The 27770-nt window shown below is 36.7% G+C and overlaps 1 protein-coding gene across 2 annotated transcripts in view; it reads left to right on the top strand.

Moving 5' to 3' along the window:
• The window catches only part of LOC129254298 (dynein axonemal heavy chain 5-like), an 85724-nt gene extending 63100 nt beyond the window's left edge, over positions 1-22624 (top strand). For both annotated transcript variants that reach the window (XM_064115674.1, XM_064115675.1), the window contains 14 exons: positions 3932-4100; positions 4976-5131; positions 6962-7117; positions 7633-7815; positions 8357-8600; positions 8862-8976; positions 10183-10373; positions 11102-11389; positions 12113-12342; positions 13552-13704; positions 14419-14661; positions 15196-15488; positions 15891-16413; positions 21770-22624. In XM_064115674.1, the coding sequence (XP_063971744.1) occupies positions 3932-4100; positions 4976-5131; positions 6962-7117; positions 7633-7815; positions 8357-8600; positions 8862-8976; positions 10183-10373; positions 11102-11389; positions 12113-12342; positions 13552-13704; positions 14419-14661; positions 15196-15488; positions 15891-16413; positions 21770-22156 (3331 nt within the window). In that variant the 3' untranslated portion in view covers positions 22157-22624. The remainder of the gene's footprint in view (positions 1-3931; positions 4101-4975; positions 5132-6961; positions 7118-7632; positions 7816-8356; positions 8601-8861; positions 8977-10182; positions 10374-11101; positions 11390-12112; positions 12343-13551; positions 13705-14418; positions 14662-15195; positions 15489-15890; positions 16414-21769) is intronic.
• The last annotated feature ends 5146 nt before the right edge of the window (positions 22625-27770 follow it).

Raw genomic sequence — 27770 nt, 5'->3', positions numbered from 1 at the left:
TGAAAATTTGTTATACGTTATATTTAGTAAAAATGAACAAACAGAAAAAAAATCCAGGAATTTCCGCAAAATGTCCGGAATAAAAATTTTCAACCCAATAGCGTTTAAATATTGCAGCGTTTACTACAAAAATACATAAATGATGTTTTACAATGTTAAAATTGCCCCTTAAAAAGTTCCGGCAAAATTACAAAATATGTCCTACATAAGTAACCGCAAAGCAGGTGGGCTTAACAATTTCAGCAAGACCGTACAATTGATTAATGAAGCATTTTCTTTAAAAAATTCCCAAAAATTAGGTCCAGAAAAAAATAGCAAAAACTTAAACAAGTCATAACACACTGATGCTGTGGTCGAAAGTGAAAATTACTCTCACGTTATTTGTAGAGAATTGTCTTCAATACATCATATCAAAATTTGAGAGAAAATCGACCACTAATAACGAAGATACAGCCAAATATAAATAAATAATAAATAAATAAAAAATGATGAATTGCCGAAAAAATGTTTTTTTACTTCGAATGGGATTTTGATGTCATCACAAAATCTCCAAACGAGATATTGACTATATCCAAGAGTGAGGAAAAATTGGGGGTCCCCGTTCGTTCTGAAGAGCTACAGTGAATTTTTAATAGGCATGTTTTTGCCCATATATGGCCTATAGTAAGAGCTCGCGCGCACACGTGCTGCAAACTTTAACGGGTGTTAATTTCGTTATTAATGATCGTAGAAGGTTGATCAAGGTATCAAATTGCTCAGAATTATATTATCAATGCAATGATATAAAAAACGGCGTTTCTGCGTTGCGTTGAAAGCGTTACGCGCGGAAACGCGCGCGCATACCTGTGCGTGCGCAAATTTTTGAAATGCTTAAAATGACCTGAAACGTACTTTACTTTGGTCAAAAAGTGATTTTGAGCATTTTAAAAATTTGACGAGCGCGTACGTGCGCGTCGTGACCTCCAGGTGACCTTTGATGACATGACCTATTGACACTTGACCTGAAGTTGATGTGATGTTAATTTGATTGATTTTTGATAATTGATAATGGAGATATGATCGACAATGTGATTTTACAAAATGGCGCCTGGATGACGTCATCATGACCTGATGACCTTGAAAAAGTTGATTTTACTTGAAATCATAATGCTTGATGACTGACAGAAATTTGAAGGAAATTGACCATGTCGATTTCGAGTGAACGTGTGTACAAAAAAGTGTACGGAAGAAATAAAAATAAATAAATAAATAAAGAATAAAGAATAAAGAAAGAAAATTCTAGCGAAATCAATAGGTGATCTGTCATAGACAGACCACCTAATAAAGAAATAAAGAATAAATAAATAAAGAATAAAGAAAGAAAATTCTGGCGAAATCAAGAGGTGATCTGTCATAGACAGACCACCTAATAAAGAATAAAGAAAATTCTGGCGAAATCAATAGGTGATCTGTCGTTGACAGACCACCTAATAAAGAAGAAAGAATTGAGCTAAAATATTTCCCATAGACTTTACACGTAAGGAAAATACGAGAATATCCAATCCAATTTTGCAAGTGAAATACGGGCATGATCCCGGCATCTGATCGAAAAAATAGGTTGACATTTTCGAAAGCTTAGAATCTCAGCTACAACATACTAAAAGCTCAGGAAAAACTGACAAGAAGAAATGGAGATATGGCTCACGAAATAGAGGAATGTCGAATCTAGTTTTGAGAAAAAGTCATGTCCCATAGAGATTACATGCAAAATGAGGAAAAATGACATGTCTTTATTATTTGCAATTTTTGAGGATGATCCGTTTATTAAAATGAAAATTAAAGGCAATAATTCAGAAAGAGTAAGACTTAAGCTACAACATATCGAAAAATGGGCGAAAATTGACCAATATTCACGGAGTTAGAGCCTAATTTGCATAATTGTTATGACGTCATAACAAGGAAAATGGATATTTTAACTTCCGACGCCATTTTGATGATGTCATGATCGAATTGAGGGACAATGGTGACATGGAATCAAATCTACAACTCATAACTCTATTGATATATGAAAAAAAATTGGGGGTCAACGGACTATTCAAAGAACTACAGTGAATTTGTAATAGGCATGTTTTTGCCCATATATGGCCTATAGTAAGAGCTCGCGCGCACACGTGCTGCAAACTTTAACGGGTGTTAATTTCGTTATTAATGATCGTAGAAGGTTGATCAAGGTATCAAATTGCTCAGAATTATATTATCAATGCAATGATATAAAAAACGGCGTTTCTGCGTTGCGTTGAAAGCGTTACGCGCGGAAACGCGCGCGCATACCTGTGCGTGCGCAAATTTTTGAAATGCTTAAAATGACCTGAAACGTACTTTACTTTGGTCAAAAAGTGATTTTGAGCATTTTAAAAATTTGACGAGCGCGTACGTGCGCGTCGTGACCTCCAGGTGACCTTTGATGACATGACCTATTGACACTTGACCTGAAGTTGATGTGATGTTAATTTGATTGATTTTTGATAATTGATAATGGAGATATGATCGACAATGTGATTTTACAAAATGGCGCCTGGATGACGTCATCATGACCTGATGACCTTGAAAAAGTTGATTTTACTTGAAATCATAATGCTTGATGACTGACAGAAATTTGAAGGAAATTGACCATGTCGATTTCGAGTGAACGTGTGTACAAAAAAGTGTACGGAAGAAATAAAAATAAATAAATAAATAAAGAATAAAGAATAAAGAAAGAAAATTCTAGCGAAATCAATAGGTGATCTGTCATAGACAGACCACCTAATAATGCAAACTGAAGCTGGTTTCAGCTGATTTACATGTACCTCAAAGCTAGATAGAGCAACCACTTTGCTCTGGTGACTTCATTTATAAATCGTTCTTTGCAAGTCAATCAAGTTGATGCTTTTTGGTGATACCATTTTAGGTACCATTTTAGGTACCATTTGTTCAATCATGTCCTCATTCTGTCCAAATATTTATGCATTCAGGCTATCTCGTTCAGCACAAGAGCTTCTGAACTGTTGCCTCCGACGAAGATTCTGCTAGGATCGAAAGCTTAGGCCCCCTTTTTGACTTTCTAATTTACTCCATTGGCTCTCTTTTATTAGATAAGCAGTTTTCAGCAGCTTCTTTTTGCCAAATATTTATTTGAAATGAATGCAAGAATTCCATGACAAATATGCTTTTATCCAGTCATATTGGACATATTACAACAGTTTTTCCATACTTTTAGAAATGTTTTTGTCTTGCCTACACGAAGTTTGGCAGAGGCTTAATCCTTTTCCTGTTGGTCTGTGACAAAAATGTTAAAGTTTTTGTTCAACTTGCCATCATTTCTTTATTTCTGCATCTATTATGTTGGCACTTGGTACATATGATCCTTGGCTAATACCACATGTGTGTCCACGAGGATGATTGGGTCAAAGGTCATCTAGGGGTCAAAAGGTCAAATGATATGAGGTCAAAGATCAAACAGGTAATATAAGCCTGTATTACCTGTTTGGTGTTTAGCTGTTGTTTAAATGTTGTTTTCATTGTTACGTGCATGCCCAGTGCTGATTTCAACCATGTGCATGTTCAAGTATTGCGCTTCTATTTGCGCATCGATTTCAGTGGCAAAGTGCGCATTCTTTTTACTGTGATGATTGTGTCATGAATGACTTCCTTTCAAAAGTCACTCTCAAAATGCAGGGTTTTGATAATAGTTCTATTCTATTGATTTCCCCTTTTCTGCAATACACGTAAGGGGCAGGGGCTGACGTACATTTAAGAAAATTCTTAGCCAAAAAAAGACAATTGAATAAAAAAAACGTGATTAAGTATTGCACTTAAGCACAATGCTAAGTAAAATACTTAGAATTCTGGCATAATCATTGAATTGAATACTGGCCCAGTCATTCACTTGAATCCACTTGATTCTTGACAGATTGGTTGGTGATGTTCTGATGGCTACCGGATTCCTATCCTACTCTGGACCTTTCAACCAGGAGTTCCGTAGCAAGCTACTCAAGGACTGGCAGAAGGAGATGAAGACTCGGAGGATCCCCTTCACAGCACACCTCAATCTAATCGAGATGTTGGTTGATAACACGACAGTAAGTTTTTAAAGGAGAATGAAACTCTTGGAGCAAGTTAGCTTTTGTGAAAGCAGAAAAATCAAAGAATAAGATCAACAAAAGTTTGAGTAAAATAGGACTAGCAATAGAAGAGTTATGAACATTTGAATGTCGAGATCACTAATGCTATGGAGATCCTCCCATTGGCAATGCGACCAAGATCTATGATGTCACAGATGAACAACTCTCCCCTTTTGGACACTGAAAATATACCCTAAAACATCTCTTTTTGCTCATTCTAATCATATGACAAACAATTCATCAATGATATAATGTTGTTAAACCTCTGTACTTGTCCTCTCATAAAGAGAACACCTTACCTTGTGATAGACTCTATAAAAGTGAGAATATAAGTGAAATAAGTACTAAAGTAATGAGGGAGTTGTATGTGTGTGACATCACAGATCTTGGTCACATTGCCAATGGGAGCATCTACATGGCATTAGTGATCTCAATATTAAAATGCTCATAACTTTCTTATTATTCATTCAATCTTCCTCAAACTTTCAACAATATGTTTTTTTGATTTTTCTCTTTGATATGGATTCAGCTGGTTTCAAGGGTTTCATTCTTCTTTAAGGCTTTAGATTTTCACTGAATGCTTCAGTCAATGTTTGTTTCATGGATAAAGGGTAAATGCTTAACCCTGAAAATTCTATGTCATAAGCATTATCCATGCTTCGCAGTAAGTAAAAAAGTGATTATTTCCGTCAATAGTGTACAGTGTAAACTTCAGTGTCCACTGTAGTTGTCATCTTCTTACCAATTTAGTTGCAAGGTAAAAAGTATTTTAAAATCCTGATTGAAGTCAAACAATCTCTTCAAGTTCTCCTAAAATTTCTTTTCTTCTTCAGATTGCTGAGTGGAATTTGCAAGGCCTTCCCAGTGATGAGCTGTCCATTCAGAATGGTATCATCGTCACCAAGGCATCCCGCTTCCCCCTCCTCATAGACCCTCAAGGTCAGGGAAAGATTTGGATCAAGAACAGAGAAGCTGCTAACGAAATGCAGGTAAAGAACCAATCTTAAAGCTGACCAACACTAGCAGGGTTCCCACAGTCATGGAAAATCCTTGAAAAAATTTTGGTCATGGAAAGTCAGAGAATTTGGAAAATTTGTGAAAAGTCATCGAATTGCATTTACATCTTGGGCTATGGCAGCTTTCCAGTTTGTCGAGTCTCGCAACTCTCATACTCTGTGATCATATTCTGCTATTGTAATATTGGTGTTCATGATTTCCATTTTTCCCAGTTTTGTGACATCCCAAATTCTACATAAATCCCGGGACGTCACGGGAAGTCATGGAAAGCAGCAATTTAGTCATGGAAAAGTCATGGAATTCTGTTTTCAAATTTCTGTGGGAACCCTGGATAGTCTTGAAGCATACCTTCTGAGATAACTATTGATGACACAGAGAATAAATTAGTCTATAATTTGTATTTGTATAGAGACACTAAAGTTTTTTGTCTCACCTGCATAGCAGAGTGAGACTATAGGCGCCGCTTTTCCGACGGCGACGGCGGCGGCGTCAACACCAAATCTTAACCGAAGGTTAAGTTTTTGAAATGACAGCATAACTTAGAAAGTATATGGACCTAGTTCATGAAACTTGGCCATAAGGTTAATCAAGTATTACTGAACATCCTGCCTGAGTTTCATGTCACATGACCAAGGTCAAAGGTCATTTAGGGTCAATGAACTTAGACCATGTTGGGGGAATCAACATCAAAATCTTAACGTACATGTAAGGTTAAGTTTTTGAAATGTCATCATAACTTAGAAAATATATGGACCTAGTTCATGAAACTTGGACATAAGGTTAATCAAGTATCACTGAACATCCTGCATGAGTTTCACATCACATGACCAAGGTCAAAGGTCATTTAGGGTCAATGAACTTTGGCCGAATTGGGGGTATCTGTTGAATTACCATCATAACTTTGAAAGTTTATGAATCTGATTCATGAAACTTGGACATAATAGTAATCAAGTATTACTGAACATCCTGTGCAAGTTTCAGGTCACATGATCAAGGTCAAAGGTCATTTAGGGTCAATGAACTTTGGCCAAATTGGGGGTATTTGTTGAATTACCATCATAACTTTGAAAGTGTGTTGGTCTAGTTCATAAAACTTGGACATAAGAGTAATCAAGTATCACTGAACATCCTGTGCGCATTTTAGGTCACATGACCAAGGTCAAAGGTCAATGAACTTTGGCCATAATGGGGGTATATGTTGAATTACCATCATTACTTTGAAAGTTTATGGATCAGACTCGTGAAACTTGGACATAAGAGTAATCAAGTATCACTGAACATCCTGTGCGAGTTTCAGGTCACATGATCAAGGTCAAAGGTCATGTAAGGTCAATGAACTTTGGCCACCTTGGGGGTATTTGTTGAATTACCATTATATCTCTGTAAGTGTATTGGTCTAGTTCATAAAACGTGGACATAAGAGTAACCAAGTATCACTGAACATCTTGTGCGAGTTATAGTAGTTTTCAAAGTCAGCACTGCTGCTATATTGAATCGCGTGATGCAGGTGAGACCGCCAGAGGCATTCCACTTGTTTAAGAGGAAAGGTGGTTTTGCTCCGTGGTAAAACAATTATGACAGTATGAATGTATTGAGTAGTCAATTGGTATGTTGTAATTCATGTGGGCCTATCTTACAATACTAGAATGTTGATGTGTTAGGAACCTTGCCAAATCTAGCAGTTTAAGGTATTGTGCTTGATCATTGAAAAGGGAACCACCCACTTTGTGTATTTAAGAAATATAACAAGCTTCTATCGAGAGTGGGGATAATCATGTTCTCTTTGTATTTCCTTTGAACAGGTGACCTCCCTGAACCACAAGTACTTCAGGACCCATCTGGAGGATTGCTTGTCTCTGGGACGCCCTCTGTTGATAGAAGATGTCGGTGAGGAGCTGGATCCTGCCTTGGACAATGTCTTAGAGAAGAATTACATCAAGAGTGGCAGCACATTCAAGGTAAGTAGTGATGTGTTTCTCTGAGGCAGTTCTCTTTGAACGTGTGATGCAAATGGGCTGTAGATCAAAAGGTAGAGGGCCTAAAATCCTCCTTGGACCCATAGGTCGTTTGGTAAATATCTGTGTCTCGCCGAACAGAGGCGAAGGCATGAGGGATCCAAAATGGCATTCATTCATTATCTATTGCGAATATTAAACTACTCCTGCAAAACTTTCTTATGACTGAAAACTTTTCATCAATTAATTGGATAATAACCAAACTTTGATTAGAGATGCAGGGGATACTTAGATGTTGTGTTGGTGGGCCATGCCATTGTCAAAGGTCACTTCAGGTTTTTTCTATTTTCAAAAATTCATTCATATTTGTAGTTGTTTTCAGCACTGCTTCTATATTTAATGACATAATGCAGGTTGAGACTGCCAGTGGCACTCCACTTGTCTTGTCTTGCATTTCAGTTATCTGCACATCGAAAAGATATGGTTTATTCACTAAATTTGTTCTGGTATTCGTCTAGGTGAAAGTTGGAGACAAGGAGGTTGACGTAATGGATGGCTTCCGTCTTTACGTCACCACTAAGCTCCCTAACCCGGCCTACACACCTGAGATCAGTGCCAAGACTTCCATCATTGACTTCACTGTCACCATGAAAGGCCTTGAAGATCAGCTCCTGGGCAGAGTTATCCTGACAGAAAAGAGTGTGAGTGGCCCCAGAGGGCTCCCTTTGGATTTGCTTTTTGATTCCCGAGTACTTGAGTTGTGATGTATATGTATCACATTGGGCATTTCATGTTATTAAAACGCATTTAGGATCAGACCTTTGACAGGTGTAGGGACAGCAATTAAAATCAGCTATCATGAAAAAAAATTATTCAACACAGAAGTTCTTGCAGATATGAAAGGTGGCCATTTTGTCTGTTCATTAACATTTCAAAACTGATATTTTGAAGCCTACATTTCTCCTTTATCTAGAGACACCTATGTCAAAGTATGACAATTTTCTTTATTTTGAATGCTAATGGTTTTGATGGGGATTTTATCAGACCCCTTTTGCAGCTGACTTTTCTACATAGAATCTCAATGTTATTCCTGCATTTGGCTGAATTTTTGAAATTTTTAAATTTTGATAATCAGCTTGAATTTGGAACCCTCTCTTTGGTAGACTTCAACCCCTTTTGAAAAATTGTGGCTCCTGTAGATTCTTCGTAAAAATCTCTTTTCTGCCCATTTGTCATCTCCAGGAGCTAGAAGCTGAGCGTACGAAACTTGTCGAAGACGTCACTGCCAACAAACGCAAGATGAAAGAACTTGAAGATAACCTTCTCTATCGTCTGACCAGCACGCAGGGCTCCCTCGTTGATGATGAGTCGCTCATCACGGTGCTTCAGGTCACCAAGACGACTGCCGAGGAGGTCAGTCAGAAGCTGCAGATCGCTGCCGATACTGAAGTCAAGATCAACCTGGCTAGGGAAGAATTCAGACCAGGTATTTATTACGTAGTGGTGATCTTTTTTATTTTTCTATTCTGAAACTTTGAAAATAAATATCAGTTATGGTACAGATTACAAAATATGTTCATACAGGATATCACAGATATCTAAAAAAACTCTGCTTAAATTTTTGTTTAATTTTCTTGTGCGGTATTCAGGATTCTCTATAAAAGACCTCTGTAATGATATCCAATGTTTTTAAAATGAGAAATACATCTTTTTTTTTTTTTCTCTCTCTCTCTCACTATCACCCTAGTTGCCACTCGAGGAAGCATTCTGTATTTCTTGATTACTGAGATGAGTATGGTGAATGTCATGTACCAGACATCTCTCAAACAGTTCCTTGGAATCTTTGATCTCTCCATGGCCAAGTAAGAATATTTCATAAATATGATAATAATCTGTACTGACTGCACAGAAATGTTGTTAGCGCTAACAATGCACTAACAAAGGCCCTGTTACAACGGGTAATGTGGCAGCGAAGCCTAATGTTACAATGATGCATTACTTACACATTGAAATGAATGTTTTGACTTCACGAATTTGAAAGATGTGACTGGGCTTACTGTAAGCGCTCCGTAATGCTAACAGCGTTTCTGTGCGGCAGGCACTGGTTATTTACAAGGCTTTAACGGCATACAATGTCCATATCTGAGTGCTTTTCTGATTTGTTTTTACCCTGGTTATTGGATTAAATGAGTCATTCCTGTGGACAATGTATGCACAATTGCACATCCTCCACTCCCTGCGGAGTATTTTAGTTGGTCGCCATTGAGGCATGCACAATGCTGCACATGCTACAATGACTTTCACATTCTACCGGGTACCTATTTAGCATCTGGGTGGAGAGTGGCAAAGTGTGGATTGATGCCTTTCCAATTAAAGGACAATAGGTGCAATGGGATTTGAACACACGACCCTCTGATTACAAGGCGAGAGTCAGAACCACTACACCACGGCTCTTCCATTGGTCTGAGTATCTTGTGAGTGATATGATTGAACAGAAAGATTAAGTAGAGTTAGAGCAATACCCTGTAATTTAAAAGATATAATTGATTGTTATGGCAGACTCCAGACAGCATATCTCATTGTTTTACACACCTGTCTGTGGCCGGCAACACAAAGCTTAGCGATTGATTCTAAACTTGATTTGCATGATACGTTGCACGTTGTGATCCATGTCATCAATTGTAAAATGAGTCTGCAAACCAATCGTTAAGCTTTGAATGTAAACAGGAGCTTGCTGTTTTTAAGTGAATAACTTTACAGTTATTCTTTGCCTACCACCTGAAATGCATAGGAAATGCTAGCAGATCTGTGCATTTCATATTGGAATTACGCAACCTCCCGTGAAATTGCAGTAACTCCTGACCAAGCTAGTTTCTTTATAGAAGTTAATAAGATAACAACAGTGGCGGACCGTGACCGGAAAGAAACAAATGATTGGAGGGGCACTGTATTCTTTGTGAACAATGCTGTGCCCCTCCAATGCTTTGTTTCCTCCGGGGGTCACGGTCCGCCACTGGATAACAACATTCTCTCTGTTAAACTCAAATCATTGATTTTGTCTTTATCAGCTCTACGAAGAGTCCCATCACGAGTAAGCGTATCAATAACATCATTGACTACATGACGTTTGCCGTCTTCAAGTACGCAGCCAGAGGTCTCTATGAAGATGATAAGTTCATGTTCACCCTCCTACTCACTCTTAAGATTGACCTCCAGGGTGGAAAGGTCAAACATGAAGAATTCATGACCCTCATCAAAGGTCAGTGGTAGTGTAGACTTCAAAAGCGGAGCCTTCTGAAAACGGGTTGTGTAAGCTTACCAAACACAGACCGTATTGAAAATTGGTTGTGTAGACTAACAAAACAGACCCTTTTGAAAACTTGTTTAGACTTACAAAACAGACCCTATTCAAACAGTGGTAGTTTAGACTTCAATACAGACCGTTTTGGAAATAGTGATAATGTAGAATCACAAAGCAGACACTATTGAAAACAGTTATAATGTATACTAGCAGAACTGACATTGAAAACAGTGATGATGTAGACTTCCAAAACAGACCCTATTGAAAGTGGTGGCAGTTTATACTTACAAAACAGAACTTCTTTTTAAAACAGTGGTAATGTAAACTTACAAAACAGACCCTTTTGATAGCAGTGATAATGGAGACCTCTGGATAGAAGAGGCTCAATCTCTTAATTCCCATCTTAAGATGGAATATGATCTTATTAGATCGAAATTATTGTTGTTAAAAAGCATTTTAATACAAATTTTCAAATCTTTATTCAAGTTATGGGGAAATTTTCCCCTTTTTGTTAAAACACCATGGACAATTTGGGTAAAAGTGTCAAGAATATGCTCTAGTCATGTGGTCAAATTGTGGGAAACCTATGGACAACTTGTTGAACACTCCCAGGCACACAATTTGCCATTTGTAAGCCCTTTTCGTTGAATGCTAGTATACATATATCCTGGTTGTGTTTGTATTAGGTGGTGCTACCTTGGACCTCAATGCCTGTCCACCCAAGCCTTCCAAGTGGATCCTAGACATCACCTGGCTCAACCTGGTGGAGCTCAGCAAACTCAAATACTTCACGGAGGTTATCAACCAGGTCAGCCGCAACGAGAAGCAATGGAAGCATTGGTTTGACAAGGAGGCTCCCGAGGAGGAGGCAATACCTGACGGGTACCACCAGTCTTTGGATGTCTTCAGGAAACTGCTGCTCATCAGGTCCTGGTGTCCGGACAGGACGTTGGCTCAGGCCAGAAAGTATATCGGTAAGTCGGTGAAGGTTGTTTGGATATGTGTGATTGAGGGGGTGTTGCAAGAAAATATTTGCAATTAATTGCAAATTTTCTGTTCAATTTACAATTGATTTATCTATTGTAGCTGTTGCAAATCGGTATGTGCTCTTCGCTGCTAGAAGCAGATCAGTAATGGATTGCAAATTTGCAAAACATTGCAATATATTGCAGAGCTGCCAAGTAGTACGATTTTTCCGTATTTAGTACGTTTTAGCAACCAAAATACGGTAGTACGTTTTTTCTTTTAAAAATACATGTTTTTTTTTTTACAAAATCGAAATTTATTGAGAAAAATCATCTCTATATGTCTCTATTTCATAAAACGTACACAAATATGGTTATTAGATCAATGTAATTTCAGGAAACTTGTTTTTTTTTTCAATCATTTTGTAAAAACCAGGGTGAGATATACACAAGTTTCAATGTTTTTTTTTTTTCATCTGCAAGAGCAGTGCACATTTTAGCTTGCATGCAGCTTGAGCGCCAAGCATTTTATTATGAAATACACTTTTTTGGGGAAATATACAAAATATTTATCTCACACGGTAAAAATACTGATTTTTTTGTCAAAATACTGATTTTGGGGGATAAGAATACTGAAAATGCTAAATACAACTTGGCAGCTCTGATATTGTCATTTGAAGCACTATTGATATTATTAATGTTTTTCATGATATTTCTATCCTACCCCTTCAGCTGACTCCATGGGAGAGCGGTACTCTGAGGGTGTCATCCTAGACTTGGAGGGAACCTTTGATGAATCTGACCAAAGGAACCCACTCATCTGCTTCCTATCCATGGGATCGGACCCAACCAACATGATTGAAGGTCTGGCCAAGAAGAGGAAGTTTGACTGTCGTGCCATCTCCATGGGACAGGGCCAGGAAGTCCATGCCAGGAGACTCCTGCAACAGTTCATGGCTAATGTGAGTACGCCCATTAAGTTGGCAGAACTGCAGTTAGTAACAACTGCATGTGACACCGTTTCTTAATATCGACCTGCCATGAGTCGCATATGCGCCGAAATTGAAGCAATATTTCAGACCAGATTATGCAAAACGAGCCTTTTAACTCAATCAGATATATTTGCCAATATATTATAGGCAAATTACCTGTTTTTTGTCTCACCTGCATAGCAGAGTGAGACTATAGGCGCCGCTTTTCCGACGGCGACGGCGGCGGCGGCGTCAACACCAAATCTTAACCTGAGGTTAAGTTTTTGAAATGACAGCATAACTTAGAAAGTATATGGACCTAGTTCATGAAACTTGGCCATAAGGTTAATCAAGTATTACTGAACACCCTGCCTGAGTTTCATGTCACATGACCAAGGTCAAAGGTCATTTAGGGTCAATGAACTTAGACCATGTTGGGGGAATCAACATCAAAATCTTAACCTAAGGTTAAGTTTTTGAAATGTCATCATAACTTAGAAAATATATGGACCTAGTTCATGAAACTTATACATAAGGTTAATCAAGTATCACTGAACATCCTGCATGAGTTTCACATCACATGACCAAGGTCAAAGGTCATTTAGGGTCAATGAACTTTGGCCGAATTGGGGGTATCTGTTGAATTACCATCATAACTTTGAAAGTTTATGGATCTGATTCATAAAACGTGGAAATAAGAGTAACCAAGTATCACTGAACATCTTGTGCGAGTTATAATAGTTTTCAAAATCAGCACTGCTGCTATATTGAATCGCGTGATGCAGGTGAGACGGCCAGAGGCATTCCACTTGTTTTAATTATCATTATGCAAATCATTCTTTATATTCTCTGACAGACAGTTGTAATACATGTATCTTCAAGATTTCAGAACCGCATAATATGACTGTGCAGTGGAAACTTCCCATTGATTATCAAGGTTAACTTATCATCATCATCATCAGAACATTTTTCTGTCATATGTAATAATTGTAAACACCTTAACATTTGTGTTGTTTCGTGCTTGTGACATTGCTCTTTTTATACAAATCATTTCTTTATTTCCTATTTATTTCACATATTGTTGGATCAAACCCTGATTTTCCCATACCCCAAGCATTCCAGCCCAAGTACATTTCCAACATTGCGATTGATTGGTTGATAAATGCTCTTCACACTGATGTTTTGTTTGATTTTGGTCAGGGTGGATGGGTGTTGCTGCAGAACTGCCATCTGTCTCTAGATTTCCTTGATGAGCTGATGGATACCATTGTAGAGACAGACACCATCCACGAAGACTTCAGACTCTGGATGACCACAGAGGTCCACAAGAGCTTCCCAATCAGTCTTCTGCAGGTTTGTTCATTGATTTATCCATAATCTGCTGCACTCTACCCTGGTGTAGTGATATTGATATATAGCATTTTTGTGGTGCTGATGATCTAGTTGCCTATTCAGTAGCACAGTATACGTGTGTATTATCCCAGCTTTAGCTCCAGCTGCTAGAAGGCACTTGGTGCATTCAAGGAATTAATTCTGCTGGGTACCCATTCGTGTCACCTGGGTTGAGTGCAGCACGATGTGGAACAATGATTTTCTGAAGGAAGTTACGCCATAGCCTGGATTTGAACTCATGACCTTCTGTTTCAAAGGCAAGAGTCAGAACCCCCAGACTTCAATGCTCCAGTTTAAATGGGTACTTGGTGGGAATAGTTGAATAGTCGTTTCTCGAAACGCTTGTGTGTCGAGATAACAGCCGGGGTAGTAATGACAATTGACATGATGATCATCGTGCAGAGTCGATGGGTGCACTCTATCATTTGCATATAGCATTCTTATTATTACAGGAATACTCCCCAGGGAGTGGAGATTGTGCATTGCATACACTGAAAGTGGGCAGGCCAGCTTCCAATGACCAGGATAATGACATAAGCTGTTAAAGTACTAAGAGATGTCATTTCGTTGATAAGAGAAGCATTCTATAAGAACAAAATATTACCCTTAGTCCCTCATTTTCAGTGATGACCATCTTCTTGATAACATCTATATCCTATCATTTGTCACCACCAGATGTGCATCAAGTTCACCAATGAGCCTCCTCAAGGTATCAAAGCCGGGTTAAAGCGTACCTATGCCGGTATCACTCAAGACCAGTTGGACGTCTCCAACATGCCCCAGTGGAAGCCCATGCTCTATGGGACGGCTTTCCTCCACACCACAGTGCAGGAGAGGCGCAAGTTTGGCCCCCTTGGGTGGAACATCCCCTACGAGTTCAATGCGGCCGATTTCAGCTCCACTGTCCAGTTCATGCAGGTAAGAGGGGTTAATGGTTGAAGTTTGTCTATCTTTAGTCCATGGCAGTCGTTATTTTCTTTGATTAAGACCTACAGGTCTAGGCTTCATTAATGTTATGAAAAGGGTTCATGAAAGCTGAAGCGAGAGCTGGCCCTTTAGCATGAAATCAACATCGATTGTGTCTTTTTGTAATTTTTTTGCCATAGTACAGTTAATACATGTACATTACTGTGCCCTTGGCTCCTATGACATAACATTTTAAAAGAAAATTACAGGCCTTTTCTTGTCAAAACTGCAGGCATTTAGGATATGTTGATTATTGCCAGGCTGCATCGCCAAAATTGTATTGTGTTATGTCTTCTTGAATTCTTAGTGATCATTATATTCCATTTTTTAAAGATAAATATGAACATTCAATACTTGCAATTCCAGTTCAACAATGTTTGCATATATGCATTCCAGAGTTGATTGGAATTTCATTTTCCTTCATTTCACACTGGGGGAAAAGATTGTTGAGTTATCAAAATTTTGTCATTATTTTCTCATGATCAGAATCATTTGGACGACATGGACATCAAGAAGGGTGTGTCCTGGTCGACGGTACGCTACATGATCGGTGAGATCCAGTACGGGGGTCGCGTGACTGACGACTACGACAAACGGCTACTTAATACCTTTGCCAAAGTGTGGTTTAGCGAGGCCATGTTCAGTCCGACCTTTGCATTCTACAAGGGCTATGCCATCCCCAAGTGCAGCAATTGCACTCAGTATATTGAGTACATCAATAGCTTGCCCCTTGCTGATACCCCAGAAGCCTTTGGACTTCATCCTAATGCTGATATCACGTAAGTTTCATCCTGTTCGCAATAATTATGGACATTCATGTAAACACACTTGTGCATGTGTTTAATCTTTGGGTTGATTTTCATATTGTGTGTGTAGATCCACTCCTGTCCATATGGCATATATACATGCTATAGAATCAATACAAGTGCCGTTGAACGTCTTGTGGAAGTGGACACTTGTAACAGTAAGTAGCCAACTCAAGTCAAAGCACAATTGTCTAGATGTCTGTGAAGTGAATAGTCCCTCTGATAGAAGTAAATATGGAAAGATGATTTCTTGTTGTGTCTGTTGGGCTTTCATTAATTTGTGAATCACACCATATTGAATATACATCAAAAGCATTCATTATACCTGTATTCAATGTTATTGTATTTTTGTATTCTTAAACACTTATTATTTAGATATCAGAGCAACACTGCTAAGACTGTGTTGGGTACCATCCTCAGCATCCAACCGAAGGACAGCGGTGGTGGAGGAGGAGAGACCCGTGAGGTCACCGTCACCCGCATGGCTGACGACATGCTTGATAAACTCCCAGACGACTACATATCCTTCGAGGTGCGCGACCGTCTCCAGAAGATGGGAGCCCTGATGCCCATGAACATCTTCCTGAGGCAGGAGATTGATCGCATGCAGCGTGTCATCTCGCTGGTCCGCATGACCCTGACCGATCTGAAGCTCGCCATCGACGGCACCATCATCATGAACGAGAACCTGCGTGATGCGCTGGATAGCATGTACGACGGGCGTATCCCGGTCACGTGGAGCAAGATCTCTTGGGCGTCGTCCACCCTGGGTTTCTGGTTTACAGAGCTTCTGGACAGGAACAAGCAGTTCCATTCTTGGTGCTTTGACGGAAGGCCCAACACCTTCTGGATGACAGGATTCTTCAACCCTCAGGGTTTCTTGACTGCTATGAGACAGGTAAGGTCCAGGGAATGCTTCCATTAGGGATCTCTGCAGTGAAATAGAACTCTGCATGTCTGAGGCTGTAACTTGGTTGAGTTATATCGGCAACAGTGAGAAGATTAATCTTCTTCTTACTTTATTATAATGTGTCCAATACCAAGTGATTAGTGAAAATGTTATGTTGATGTAGCTTACAGAAGCAATACTGAGGGAAGAAGATATACCGTATACCGACCAGAACTCGAACACCTGGCTCAACTGCCAGCGGCTGCGTCAGTGCGCCTTTCATTGCCAGCGCAAACGCGTATCGGGGAATGACAATACGCAACGGGGCTACTGCCGGGTAGGCCACGATCGTGCCTTTGCAAACATGCGCGATAAGCATCGAAAACGATAATTAAACTTGGCAAAAACTAGTCTTTTTACTTCACAATTTGAGTAGCGGTTGATCTTATTCACGATTTTCTACGGGGTGCCCGTAATCAGTATTTTTACGGAAATTTCACCTTTTTTAATAAAATTGGAAGAAGTTGACCAAAAAATATACAATATTCCGAAAGTGCTTCTTACGTCGGCTCGGTGTTCGTCAGGGCATCTCGTAATTACGGATAATTTTCGTTTCAGAAGGGGAAAAAGATGACACCAACATGACAATTTTTTCATGCCAGAACTCGAACACCCCGATTTATTGATATTTGCACTTCAACACGTAATTAATTAATGGTAGACTAGTCTTTATCAAGCATTAATTAAGATCTCTTTTCTTTTGATATCAATTTGTTTTCTTTTATTTTTTGACCAAATGCTTTTTTCTTGTGTGTTAATTTGCCCATTATAATACACATATTTTATTATTTATTTAGTCTTTTTTTTTGGGGGGGGGGGGGTGGCAAATACTAAGGATTTAAAATGACCTTACATTTTGGGTGAACCCCCCCTTTTTTTTTGCTTGTAAAATTTTTCTGTTAAAATAACATTACATTTTGGGTGATAACACTTTTTTTTTGCTTGCCATTTTTTTTTAAATGACCTTACATTATACTTTTGGTGATGACCTTTTTTTTTTGGGGGGGGGGGTTGTTAATTTTTTTTTTTGGGGGGGGGTTAAAAAGGCCTTACATTTTGGGTGATAACCTTTTTTTTTCTTTGCTTGTCATTTTTTTAATGACCTTACATTATATTTTGGGGGATTTTTTTTTTTTTTTGGGGGGGTTGTTAATTTTTTGGGGGTTAAAAAGACCTAACATTTTGGGTGATAACCTTTTTTTTTTGGGGGGGGGTCAGGTCCCCCTACCTTTGGGGACAGATTTACGCCCATGTCAAATCTTTCTGTTAAAAGTACCTTACATTTTGAGTGATCTTTTTTTTTTTTTTTTTTGCTTGCCATTTTTTTTTAAATGACCTTACATTATACTTTTGGTGATAACCTTTTTTTTTGGGGGGGGGGGGGGGGGTTGTTAAATTTTTTGTTGGGGGGGGGGGGTTAAAAAGACCTTACATTTTGGGTGATAACCTTTTTTTTCTTTGCTTGTCATTTTTTTTAATGACCTTACATTATATTTTGGGTGATTTTTTTTTGGGGGGGTTGTTAATTTTTGGGGGGTTAAAAAGACCTTACATTTTGGGTGATAACCTTTTTTTTTTTGGGGGGGGGGTCAGGTCCCCCTACCTTTGGGGACAGATTTACGCCCGTGGGAGGGTTTCCTTTTTATTATAATTTTTCAACCGTTTCCTTTTATTTATTTTTGTATAGATCGGGTGATTTTTTATCCTTCATATACAGACCTTTTTGGTCAGAATACCCCTATTTTTCATTTTTAATATTTCTTTATTGGGCGATTCTCCCTAATATTAAATTATTTTGATCCAATATCTAATTTTGGTCATATATCGAGAACCACCCCACGGATCCTTGAGACCTTGACTATGATTGATATATAATTTCATCTACATGTTGCTATTGTTGTCATCATTATCATTGTGACATTACTTTTGTCATTACTATATATTAAAATTATAATCATTATCTCGAACATTCTTACCTTTTTCTGTGATGGTATGGCCAGGACCGAATCCATTTTTTTCTTTCTCTACATTCTAGGCTGGGTATTTTGCTCACTGTGGGCATGCAGGCTATGTATGAACAGTATATCCAGGTTTGTATGCAACGGCAGCACCAAGATTTTGACTAGGAGGCAAGTGGGGGGGGGGGGGTTGGTTTCAAAGATATATTTGGGGCCAAGTTTGGCAAAAGCACATTACAATTTACTAAACACGATTTTCCAGGTTTATTTATTTTAAATTATCAGGGGACAACTGGGGAATGCCCCATAATGCCACCCCCCCTTGCAACCACTTTTAATTTGTATGCCATGGACAATGCCCTATTTTGATGGAATGAAGATTTTAATATTAACTATTTCTAAAAATTACAGGACTAATAACTCAACTAATACATGTTCTCTTAAGCTCCTTCTTATTCTTATTTCCCTTTTTTTCCTCATTTTATCCCTTTATGCTATCAGGGGGTAATTGTTATTTTCACAGCCACGACTCATTGAACCCCCCCCCCCCCCCCCCCGTTGTATACTTTCCTGCACTTTTATAAAATGATATTCTCTCTTTCTCTCCTATACTATAGAGGTGGATTTATTGTCATATTGTAGTCTGGTTGTAATTGACCTATTGTAGATTTGATTGTTCTTTTATGTTCTTGATTTACCATGTCATAATGTATATTTTGTATGTAAGGGGATCACTGTTTAGCAAGCCATAGGCTTTTGTTGTGATACCCATACACATTTTATTGTATATACGTATCTGCTTTGCATTTTATGAATTATTAATAAATTGAAATTGAAAAAGAAGATCTGTAGGCCTACCAAGTCCATAAAGATGTCTTCTGTGGATAGGCTATACCTAGCCATCAATGTTCTCTGCGGTTATACATATACTTTGAAATGTAGAAAAAGATGCTTTTACTGTTAATATGGAAAGTTTATTTGTTTTTAATGAACACAGTTTCACAGTGATCATATGATTAATAATGCTTTCACAACTGAGACTGATTGAAAGATGAACGCAAAAGATTTTGAATTGAAAAAGACTACATCATTCATACTCATTGTGCTTTTTATTGCATAGTATATAAGCGATACAATTATGATTTTGATTTTGCTAATCCATAAATGATTGGTCTCAAAATAAATATGTTTCATTTATGATTACAGCATTTCATCATTGTAGAAATATTTATTCTGCTTAATTAATAAGTATAAGATACAGAATGGATCAAGAATAAAAATAAGGGCTGCAGTGATCAAGGAAAAAAAATGTCTACTGAAATGATGCATGACAGGCAATAATTTTCCTGGTATCGCATCGCAATTTGCTCCACACTACGCATAAATTCTTTCGTAAAGCATATTTTTACATATAGGACTGTACATTACTTAGTTGAGAGCTAAATTATGACCAAAATGCTATTCGAATATGTAAGCAAAATTATTCCCTGCATGATATAACAATTACTTTTATTTGGTTGTCTCATCTTTCTTTCTTAAAAAAAAATGATTGACAGTCTATGATCACTAAAAACAATTTTTAAATCTCATTTTGGGACATGATAAATGTCTTTGTGTTATTATATTATAATTAATGCATTAATGCTCATAAGTAATTTATTGAAGTTGATGAAACCATTAAAAGTGCTTTATGAATATATTTTATGATTTTTTTATATTTATAATTCATTTATTCATTTTTATTTTTATTTATTTAAGTTGATAAAACAAATAAAAATTACTTATGATCTTTTTCAATTTTGTGTATTTATTTATTCATTTTTTTATTTACTATTACATGTATTTTTTATTTAGTTATTATTGTATTTACTGTATAGTTTCTGTTATGTTTTTGGAGATAAAGGAATCGATAATAAGGCAAGAGTGATCGATATATATATCATCAGTAAGTTATATTTTATTATGCAATCGGAATTGAGCGCCCATGCAGAGTGTGCTAAGGTAAGTGGTAAACTTCTATTTCGCACTTCTTTAGATGAACCAAGAAACCTGCAATAAAACACAGAAATCAAGTACCGGTAAGTGATATATGGAAATCAATAAATCAATAATGTTAAATCTCAATATGAATATAAAAAAAAAACCTGAAATACTCCTACTTGCCTCAATAAAAGTAGCGAGACAACAGACATGCATTGTGGTTATATCCTCCAAAATATATTCCCTACATGAATTACTCCATGAAATAAGTTCATACACTGGCAGAGAGAAATTATACCAATGTGATAATAAGTAATAATAACACAAATGATATAGGCCCATATGAAAGAAGATGCCAATGATGGTGATGATATTGATAACATTGATAATAGTAAATATTATTTTAATAATGACAATAATGAAAATGACAATAGATATAAAAATATAATAAATCAATAACAATATTAATAATTTTATAAGTCATAGAAGAATAGTAATTGAGAGGAATACATAAAAAAGCTATTGCAAATAAATGTATCCATTCTCATTTTTCTAAATAAACAAATTAGAAAATCTATATGCACAAAACTCAAAATAAAAGTAAGTGATATGACTGAAATTATTCTAAAATTGAAATATAAATTAAATGTAGCAGAAACTCATTCAAACAATGAAATTTATGATTTAATGTATAAATAGTTGAAGAAATTAAAAAATAACTACATGGAAATAGATAAAGAGGTGAATTAAGTCAATAAACAATGAATTAACAACAAACCAATCATTTAATTATCACAGAGCGAGGGGGATATGATCGCGCGATCATCAACAGGCAAATTGTATTGCGCCATCTGGTGTTCGAATTCTGGCATGTGGTGTACGAATTCTGGCAGGCTCGAAGCCTTCGGCGATCGCCGCGCCACGGCCACCCGAAACTTTCCCCAGAAAATCCAAATCGGACGGCACCTACGGAAAGCTTAGAATTTCGGCTACATCGCAAGCCCAAGAATGTAAGCCAGAAACACCGTAAATACATTTTATGCGACCTTTATTGAAAAGGTGTACGAGTTCTGGCGGTTATACGGTACATTCAAAGCTTAAGGAGTGGTGTTGTGTTTCTTAGCAGAAAAAAGCAAGTCATTGTACCGGTATTGGGAATTATATATCGAAGTGCTTGTGGGAATACGTTAGGTTGAATTGCCGTTGAACAGTTGCAATAAGAATAATACACCTGTGTGTTGAAAGAAAGAAAAATATACCTTGTAAATTTGAAATGATTAGATTTCTATAGTACAGTAAATGTTCTAAAGATTATGACTTATTTTTGACACTGCCATCCTCTATCATTCAATCATTTCATGTTGTAGGAGGTAACAAGAGCACATAAGGGCTGGGCGTTGGACAGTGTGGTCCTTCACAATGATGTCACACGATTTCTGAAAGACGACATCAGCCAACCGCCGCAGGAAGGCGTCTACGTCTATGGCCTGTTCCTGGAAGGGGCCAGCTGGGATCGACGCGGTTGTCGCCTCATCGAGCCGAAACCGAAGGTCCTCTTCGAGCCTCTCCCGGTCATCCACATATATGCCATCAACAGCACGATGGGTCGCGATCCCCGCATGTACGAGTGTCCCATCTACAAGAAGCCGGTTAGGACGGATCTTACGTACATCGCTGCTGTGGAGTTGAAGACAACCCAGAACCCAGATCACTGGATTCTTAGGGGGGTGGCTTTGCTCTGTGACATCAAGTAGATCCCTGTCACATACCTCATCATCTCCTTCAATGTATTCATTCTCATCTCATGCCCTGAACTTTGGCCTTTGAGATGTCATGACCTCATTCGGCATGTTATCTTCTGTGCCGTCTCTCCCAATAGCAGCTTTTGACATTTTTTTTTGGTTTGAATACAAATTGTTGATTGAAGCGGTACTATAATTCGTCTACCCCTCCCCATTGAAATAATTCTGAGTAGCCATTCTTGAGGTCATGATACAAAGGTCAAGTGCCATTCTGAGAATGTTCTCATGCTTAAGTGGTCATCTTCATATTATAGTCTTTTTACATTTACCTGTTTTATCGTATTTTCATACATGAATCTTATGCTCCGTGGAAGCCCCTGGGTTTTATTGCATAGAAGCAAACTACCATGGTAACTTACCTTGAGAACCTTGAATTTGATTGGTTTCAGAGCCATATTCTCATGGTAACTACTATAGTAATTTTTGTATGCAATTGGACCCTATTTTTCCTATCTAAGAACTTCCAAGTGCATGTCTCTTCTCTCATTCATATCACTCTGCCCTTGTATGCATACCCTGCTTTCTATCTTTGATGTAGATATGTATTATCATATCATAGTAGTGTGTAGTTAATGATATCATCTATTTTGAGCCAGTAGGTCGATAGTTCTTTCTGAAAGCATATGCCCCCTGGTTCCACCAGATGATATGAACAAAATACATTTCTGTGTTATCCCTGTCATTCTTGTGTATATATCTCAAATCATGTCTTATATATCAGTAGCTTAGACATATGTATACAACTGTAGCATAGTCCTAAATGTGCATATTCATGAACAAGTTTGCCTACCTTGAGTTTGCATGCAATTTCATGTGGATATTGCTGCAGGATATCCATTAATACACATTTTTATGAGCAGACATTTTCATGAATATACTATATATCTAATCAGCTTTTGCATATGAGCAGTGTGAAATGTATATACATGTAGCTGTAGCAGCTTGCATTTTCATGAACATGCTGTATGGTGCATCCAAGAAGATAAAAGGGATTTGTGTTTTCAGAAATTAAAGGTTTTTTTTTTTAAGATTAAAATACTGAGTGAATCATTTCCACATGGCAGTTACAACCAATGAAATCTGAGGTAATCTGCAATAAATGCATTTGGGATTGTGCATTCACTTTCATTCAGAGATTTAAAGAATGAATGGTAAACAAGGCATTAAGAATGTGTTAAGTGCCGTCATTTTCTGATGCAAGATCTCGGGAATATTTCTGCGCATCTTGATTTGGACATTGACACACTTCTTGCTCTGTGTGACCCTTTATATCATGAATATATGAGGTATCAAAATAGAGACAAGAAAATATTAAACCTTGTCATATGTAAATTATTATCCTTATGCTAAAAAAAAACTCTGAAAATATCATTTGCTTTTTTCTAGGATGCATTGTATGAATAAATCATGTTTTGCTCAGTAGTGGCTTATAATTTTAGGGCCCCGTAACAACGCTTAGCTATTCATCATAGGGCTATTTTTTTAAATGGTTGATCCTACACATTTATTAATCAATGCAATCATCGGCTTTGTGATTAAAGGAGAATGAAACTCGTAGAGCAAGTTAGCTTTTGTGAAAGCAGAAAAATCAAAGAATAAGATCAACAAAAGTTTGAGTAAAATAGGACTAGCAATAGAAGAGTTATGAGCATTTGAATGTCGAGATCACTAATGCTATGGAGATCCTAACATTGGCAATGCGACCAAGATCTATGATGTCACAGATGAACAACTCTCCCCTTTTGGACACTGAAAATATACCCCAAAACATCTCTTTTTGCTTATTCTAATCATATGACAAACGATTCATCAATGATATAATGTTGTGAAACCTCTGTACTTGTCCTCTCATAAAGAGAACACCTCACCTTGTGATAGACTCTATAAAAGTGAGAATATAAGTGAAATAAGTACTAAAGTAATGAGGGAGTTGTACGTGTGTGACATCACAGATCTTGGTCGCATTGCCAATGGGAGGATCTACATGGCATTAGTGATCTCAATATTCAAATGCTCATAACTTATTATTCATTCAATCTTCCTCAAACTTTCAACAATATTTTTCTTTTATTTTCTCTTTGATATGGATTCAGCTGGTTTCAAGGGTTTCATTCTCCTTTAAACACAAATGTATATGTTACAGGGTTCAGATTATATAGTTGTAACAGATCTATGTTCAAGTTGTTTTGCTTGTTTTCTTCCCCCACTTGAGAACAATGTTAAGACCAAAAAAGTATGTATTATGAAAATTATTTTGCTTAACCGACAAACCCCAACTAATCATTTCTGTTAGACATACCTCATTATGAAAAGAAAAAAATCTACCAAAATGCTGCCCAATGCACAAACATCTAGCTCAGCCCACTTTTTTATTGCAAGTTTTATATCAATGTTCATTTATAAATTACATGCACATTCCTATTCCTTGTTATCTAATAGTCCTCTACATGAACATATACATGTATCTATTTAATCATGCCACCAATTTTTGTAAATAGACTCATCAAATCTTCATGCTTAGACATTCCTGTCATTATATAGAACTTCTATCTACATATATTTTTGCTGTTGGTTGTAAGATATATTCCTGTGTGCTCCTATGGAGTCCATTGATTGGATCATCATCATATCACACTGAATCTATATTTCTAGTTGAAATCATTTTTTTTAAATTGATTACTAAAACCTATGCACAATTATTCAAATGCATTTTGTGGCCTTTGTCTAAAAAGCAATCACCTTGATCAAATTGTCTCGAACAATGATGAAAAATTACTATTTACTTCAAATTATATCATTTATTTATAGTATTTTCATTTTGAATTGCCAGGCTGTGTGATACAAATTATTACCAATTATTGTGAAGTTTTAATATATATTGCTTTATTGACTGTCTTAAAATGTTTGTTGTGTGTGTGCTTATTTTTCAATAAAACCCGCCTGTGATATATTCTGTTTCCTTTCGGCAGCCCGTGTATATTTTTGACCACTTCTGCCTAAATATCTATGCATACCTATTAGATATTTCATCTTTCATTCATATATACATATATATTCAAGTATATTCAATTCTTAAAACTATTCCTAAATGTTCCTCATCTCATAGTTTCTAGTTTCAGCCCATAAAAATAAATCATGCATTCCTAATTATATATTTTTTTCATGCAATATGCTTTTAATATGTATTTATCATCAGTAGTGTACCAAGCTTCACATGGTTGCCACACAATGCATGCGCTTATTTGACTTCATTATACCTGTCTGTTCATCTGGCTCATATTCCTGGGGTTAATTAGGGGGATATTTGACGTCACATGGTAATCTAACCCTCCTTCGAACCAAAGTTAAAGGACAAGTCCACCCCCACAAAAAATTGATTAGAATAAAAAATAAAAATAAAACAATCATAACACTGATAATTTCATCAAAATCGGATGTAAAATAAGAAAGTTATAACATTTTAAAGTTTCGCTTAATTTTTCAAAACAGTTATATGCACATCCTGGTCGGTATGAAAATGAGGGGACTGATGACATTACTCACTCACTATTTCTTTTGTATTTTATTGTATGAAATATTTTGATTTTCTAGTCATTGTCATGTGAAACAAAGTTTCATTCCTCCCTGAACACATGTAATTCCATTATTTTAACATTTTGTGGTTCAAGCAAGGGGGTCCTAATTGTCGAATTCGTAAAAATTGAAATATTGTATTATTCAAACAATAAAAAAAGAAATAGTGAGTGAGTGACATCATCAACTCTCTCATTTGCATATCACTGAGTTGAGCATAGAACTGTTTTTTGAAAAATAAGCGAAACTTTAAAATGTCATAACTTTCTTATTTTACATCCAATTTTGATGAAGTTTTCAGCGTTATTCATGTTTGATTTTTCTCTATTTATTCAAATCAACTTTTTTCTGGGGTGGACTTGACCTTTAATGACATTTGACCTAGCCAGGTTTGCTTCAGATCTACAGCACTGTACGTTTAAACCGGAGTAAATAAGTACATCCGTATGTGAAGTATTTCATCATTAGCTCAGCTCAAAAAGAACATGACTGTCTTTTTTCATCATTAAGAATAGTCTTTTATGAAGATATCTAAAGTGATATCGTGAACAACAAGGTAGTGATTGTTTGAACAAAGCTTGCAGTGCGCAGTGTTTGTATGTACATGTAGTTTTGTTTTATACCACTATGGTGTATATTATGTAGAACAAAGGCATCAGAAACCTAGAACAAAGTGATTTCTTTGTAAGTTATTACAACGTATCAAATTTGGAGTGCCGTATTTGTGTGTATTGAATATCAAGTAACATGTAGCCTAAAGAAGTACATTACTGGTTTAAGCACACTCTACTATTGCTATAGCTATATATAGTATTGTTAAAATTGCTGAAAATCCTCTAAATGATTGACAGAGAGAATATATTTGTGAAACTGGTTGACTAAAAAGCAGTATGGCCTTCTAAAAAAATTTTATTTAAATTATGAAATGAATTTGGTTGAATTGTATTTAGTATTGTGTGCAGAGTACTAACATTGTGATTCAATTTGTATTCCTGAGAAGTAATGCTATTACTATTTGGTCACTGATATTTTTTCTGTAACTTTGATAGATGTAAAGATTACAGCAAGATCTCCTTGCCATGATTTCAAGATGTACTACTAACAAAATAAAATACTTGTGATTTATAATAAATATTCTGTATTGTGTTTTGATTTATAAGATGGGTTAAGAGAAAAAGGGATTAGCAAACATAGTCTGTTGCAAAGAACAATGAAAAGCCAACTAAATGTTGTGCTAAACAGAATAAATTACAAATTTTATTTTCAACATTGAAAATCAACACAATTGGAACACCTAGTAAACAGGGTTACATGTTATCAAGTTATAATTAGGGGAAATATTACACCATTTTTGGAATACACTAATATCAAGAAGCATTTCACAGAAACCAACCTTTACAGGTGCACTTTGAAAACATGGAAATGACACTTTTTTCTCCACCCCACTCCCTCTCTCTTTAAATTTGACTCTTTAAAATGTGAAGAAAAAAAATTGTTAAAGGGCAGGTTTGGCCTAATATCAAGCTGATTCGAATAAATCTTAACTGGCATTAACATATATTGATTGATTGATTTTATTTCATTTCTGCATTCAAGATAAATGTGCAACATAACATCTATACATTTAAGTTTTACAAAACAATAAAGAAATAGTCGTAATAAAGCAATGAAAAATAAATATCAACAAGAAGCAATATTCAATTAAAAGAAAATAACAGTTTAAACGAATGCAGGAGACCGCCATCGTGAGCGGTTAAGCCTGAAAATGATGGCGGCCTCGTAAAATGGAATGAAAATTAAGAAAGTTTGTGCATTATAACTTTGAAGTTTAGAATCAAGTTTTACAAATATCAGTGATAAAAATAGTAGGCCTGTGGTCAATAAATAATTGAGTGAGGCATTGACGTCTTCTGTATCATAATCAGACGGTTAGGACTGAAAATAATCCGTGTCCTCTTGTCCAAATCAAGTTTCAACGACATGTCTTCTCATC

Source organism: Lytechinus pictus, chromosome 2, assembly GCF_037042905.1.
Source record: "Lytechinus pictus isolate F3 Inbred chromosome 2, Lp3.0, whole genome shotgun sequence".
In the NCBI taxonomy this organism is placed as follows: Eukaryota; Metazoa; Echinodermata; class Echinoidea; order Temnopleuroida; family Toxopneustidae; genus Lytechinus; species Lytechinus pictus.
This window is presented reverse-complemented; position numbering and strand designations above follow the sequence as displayed.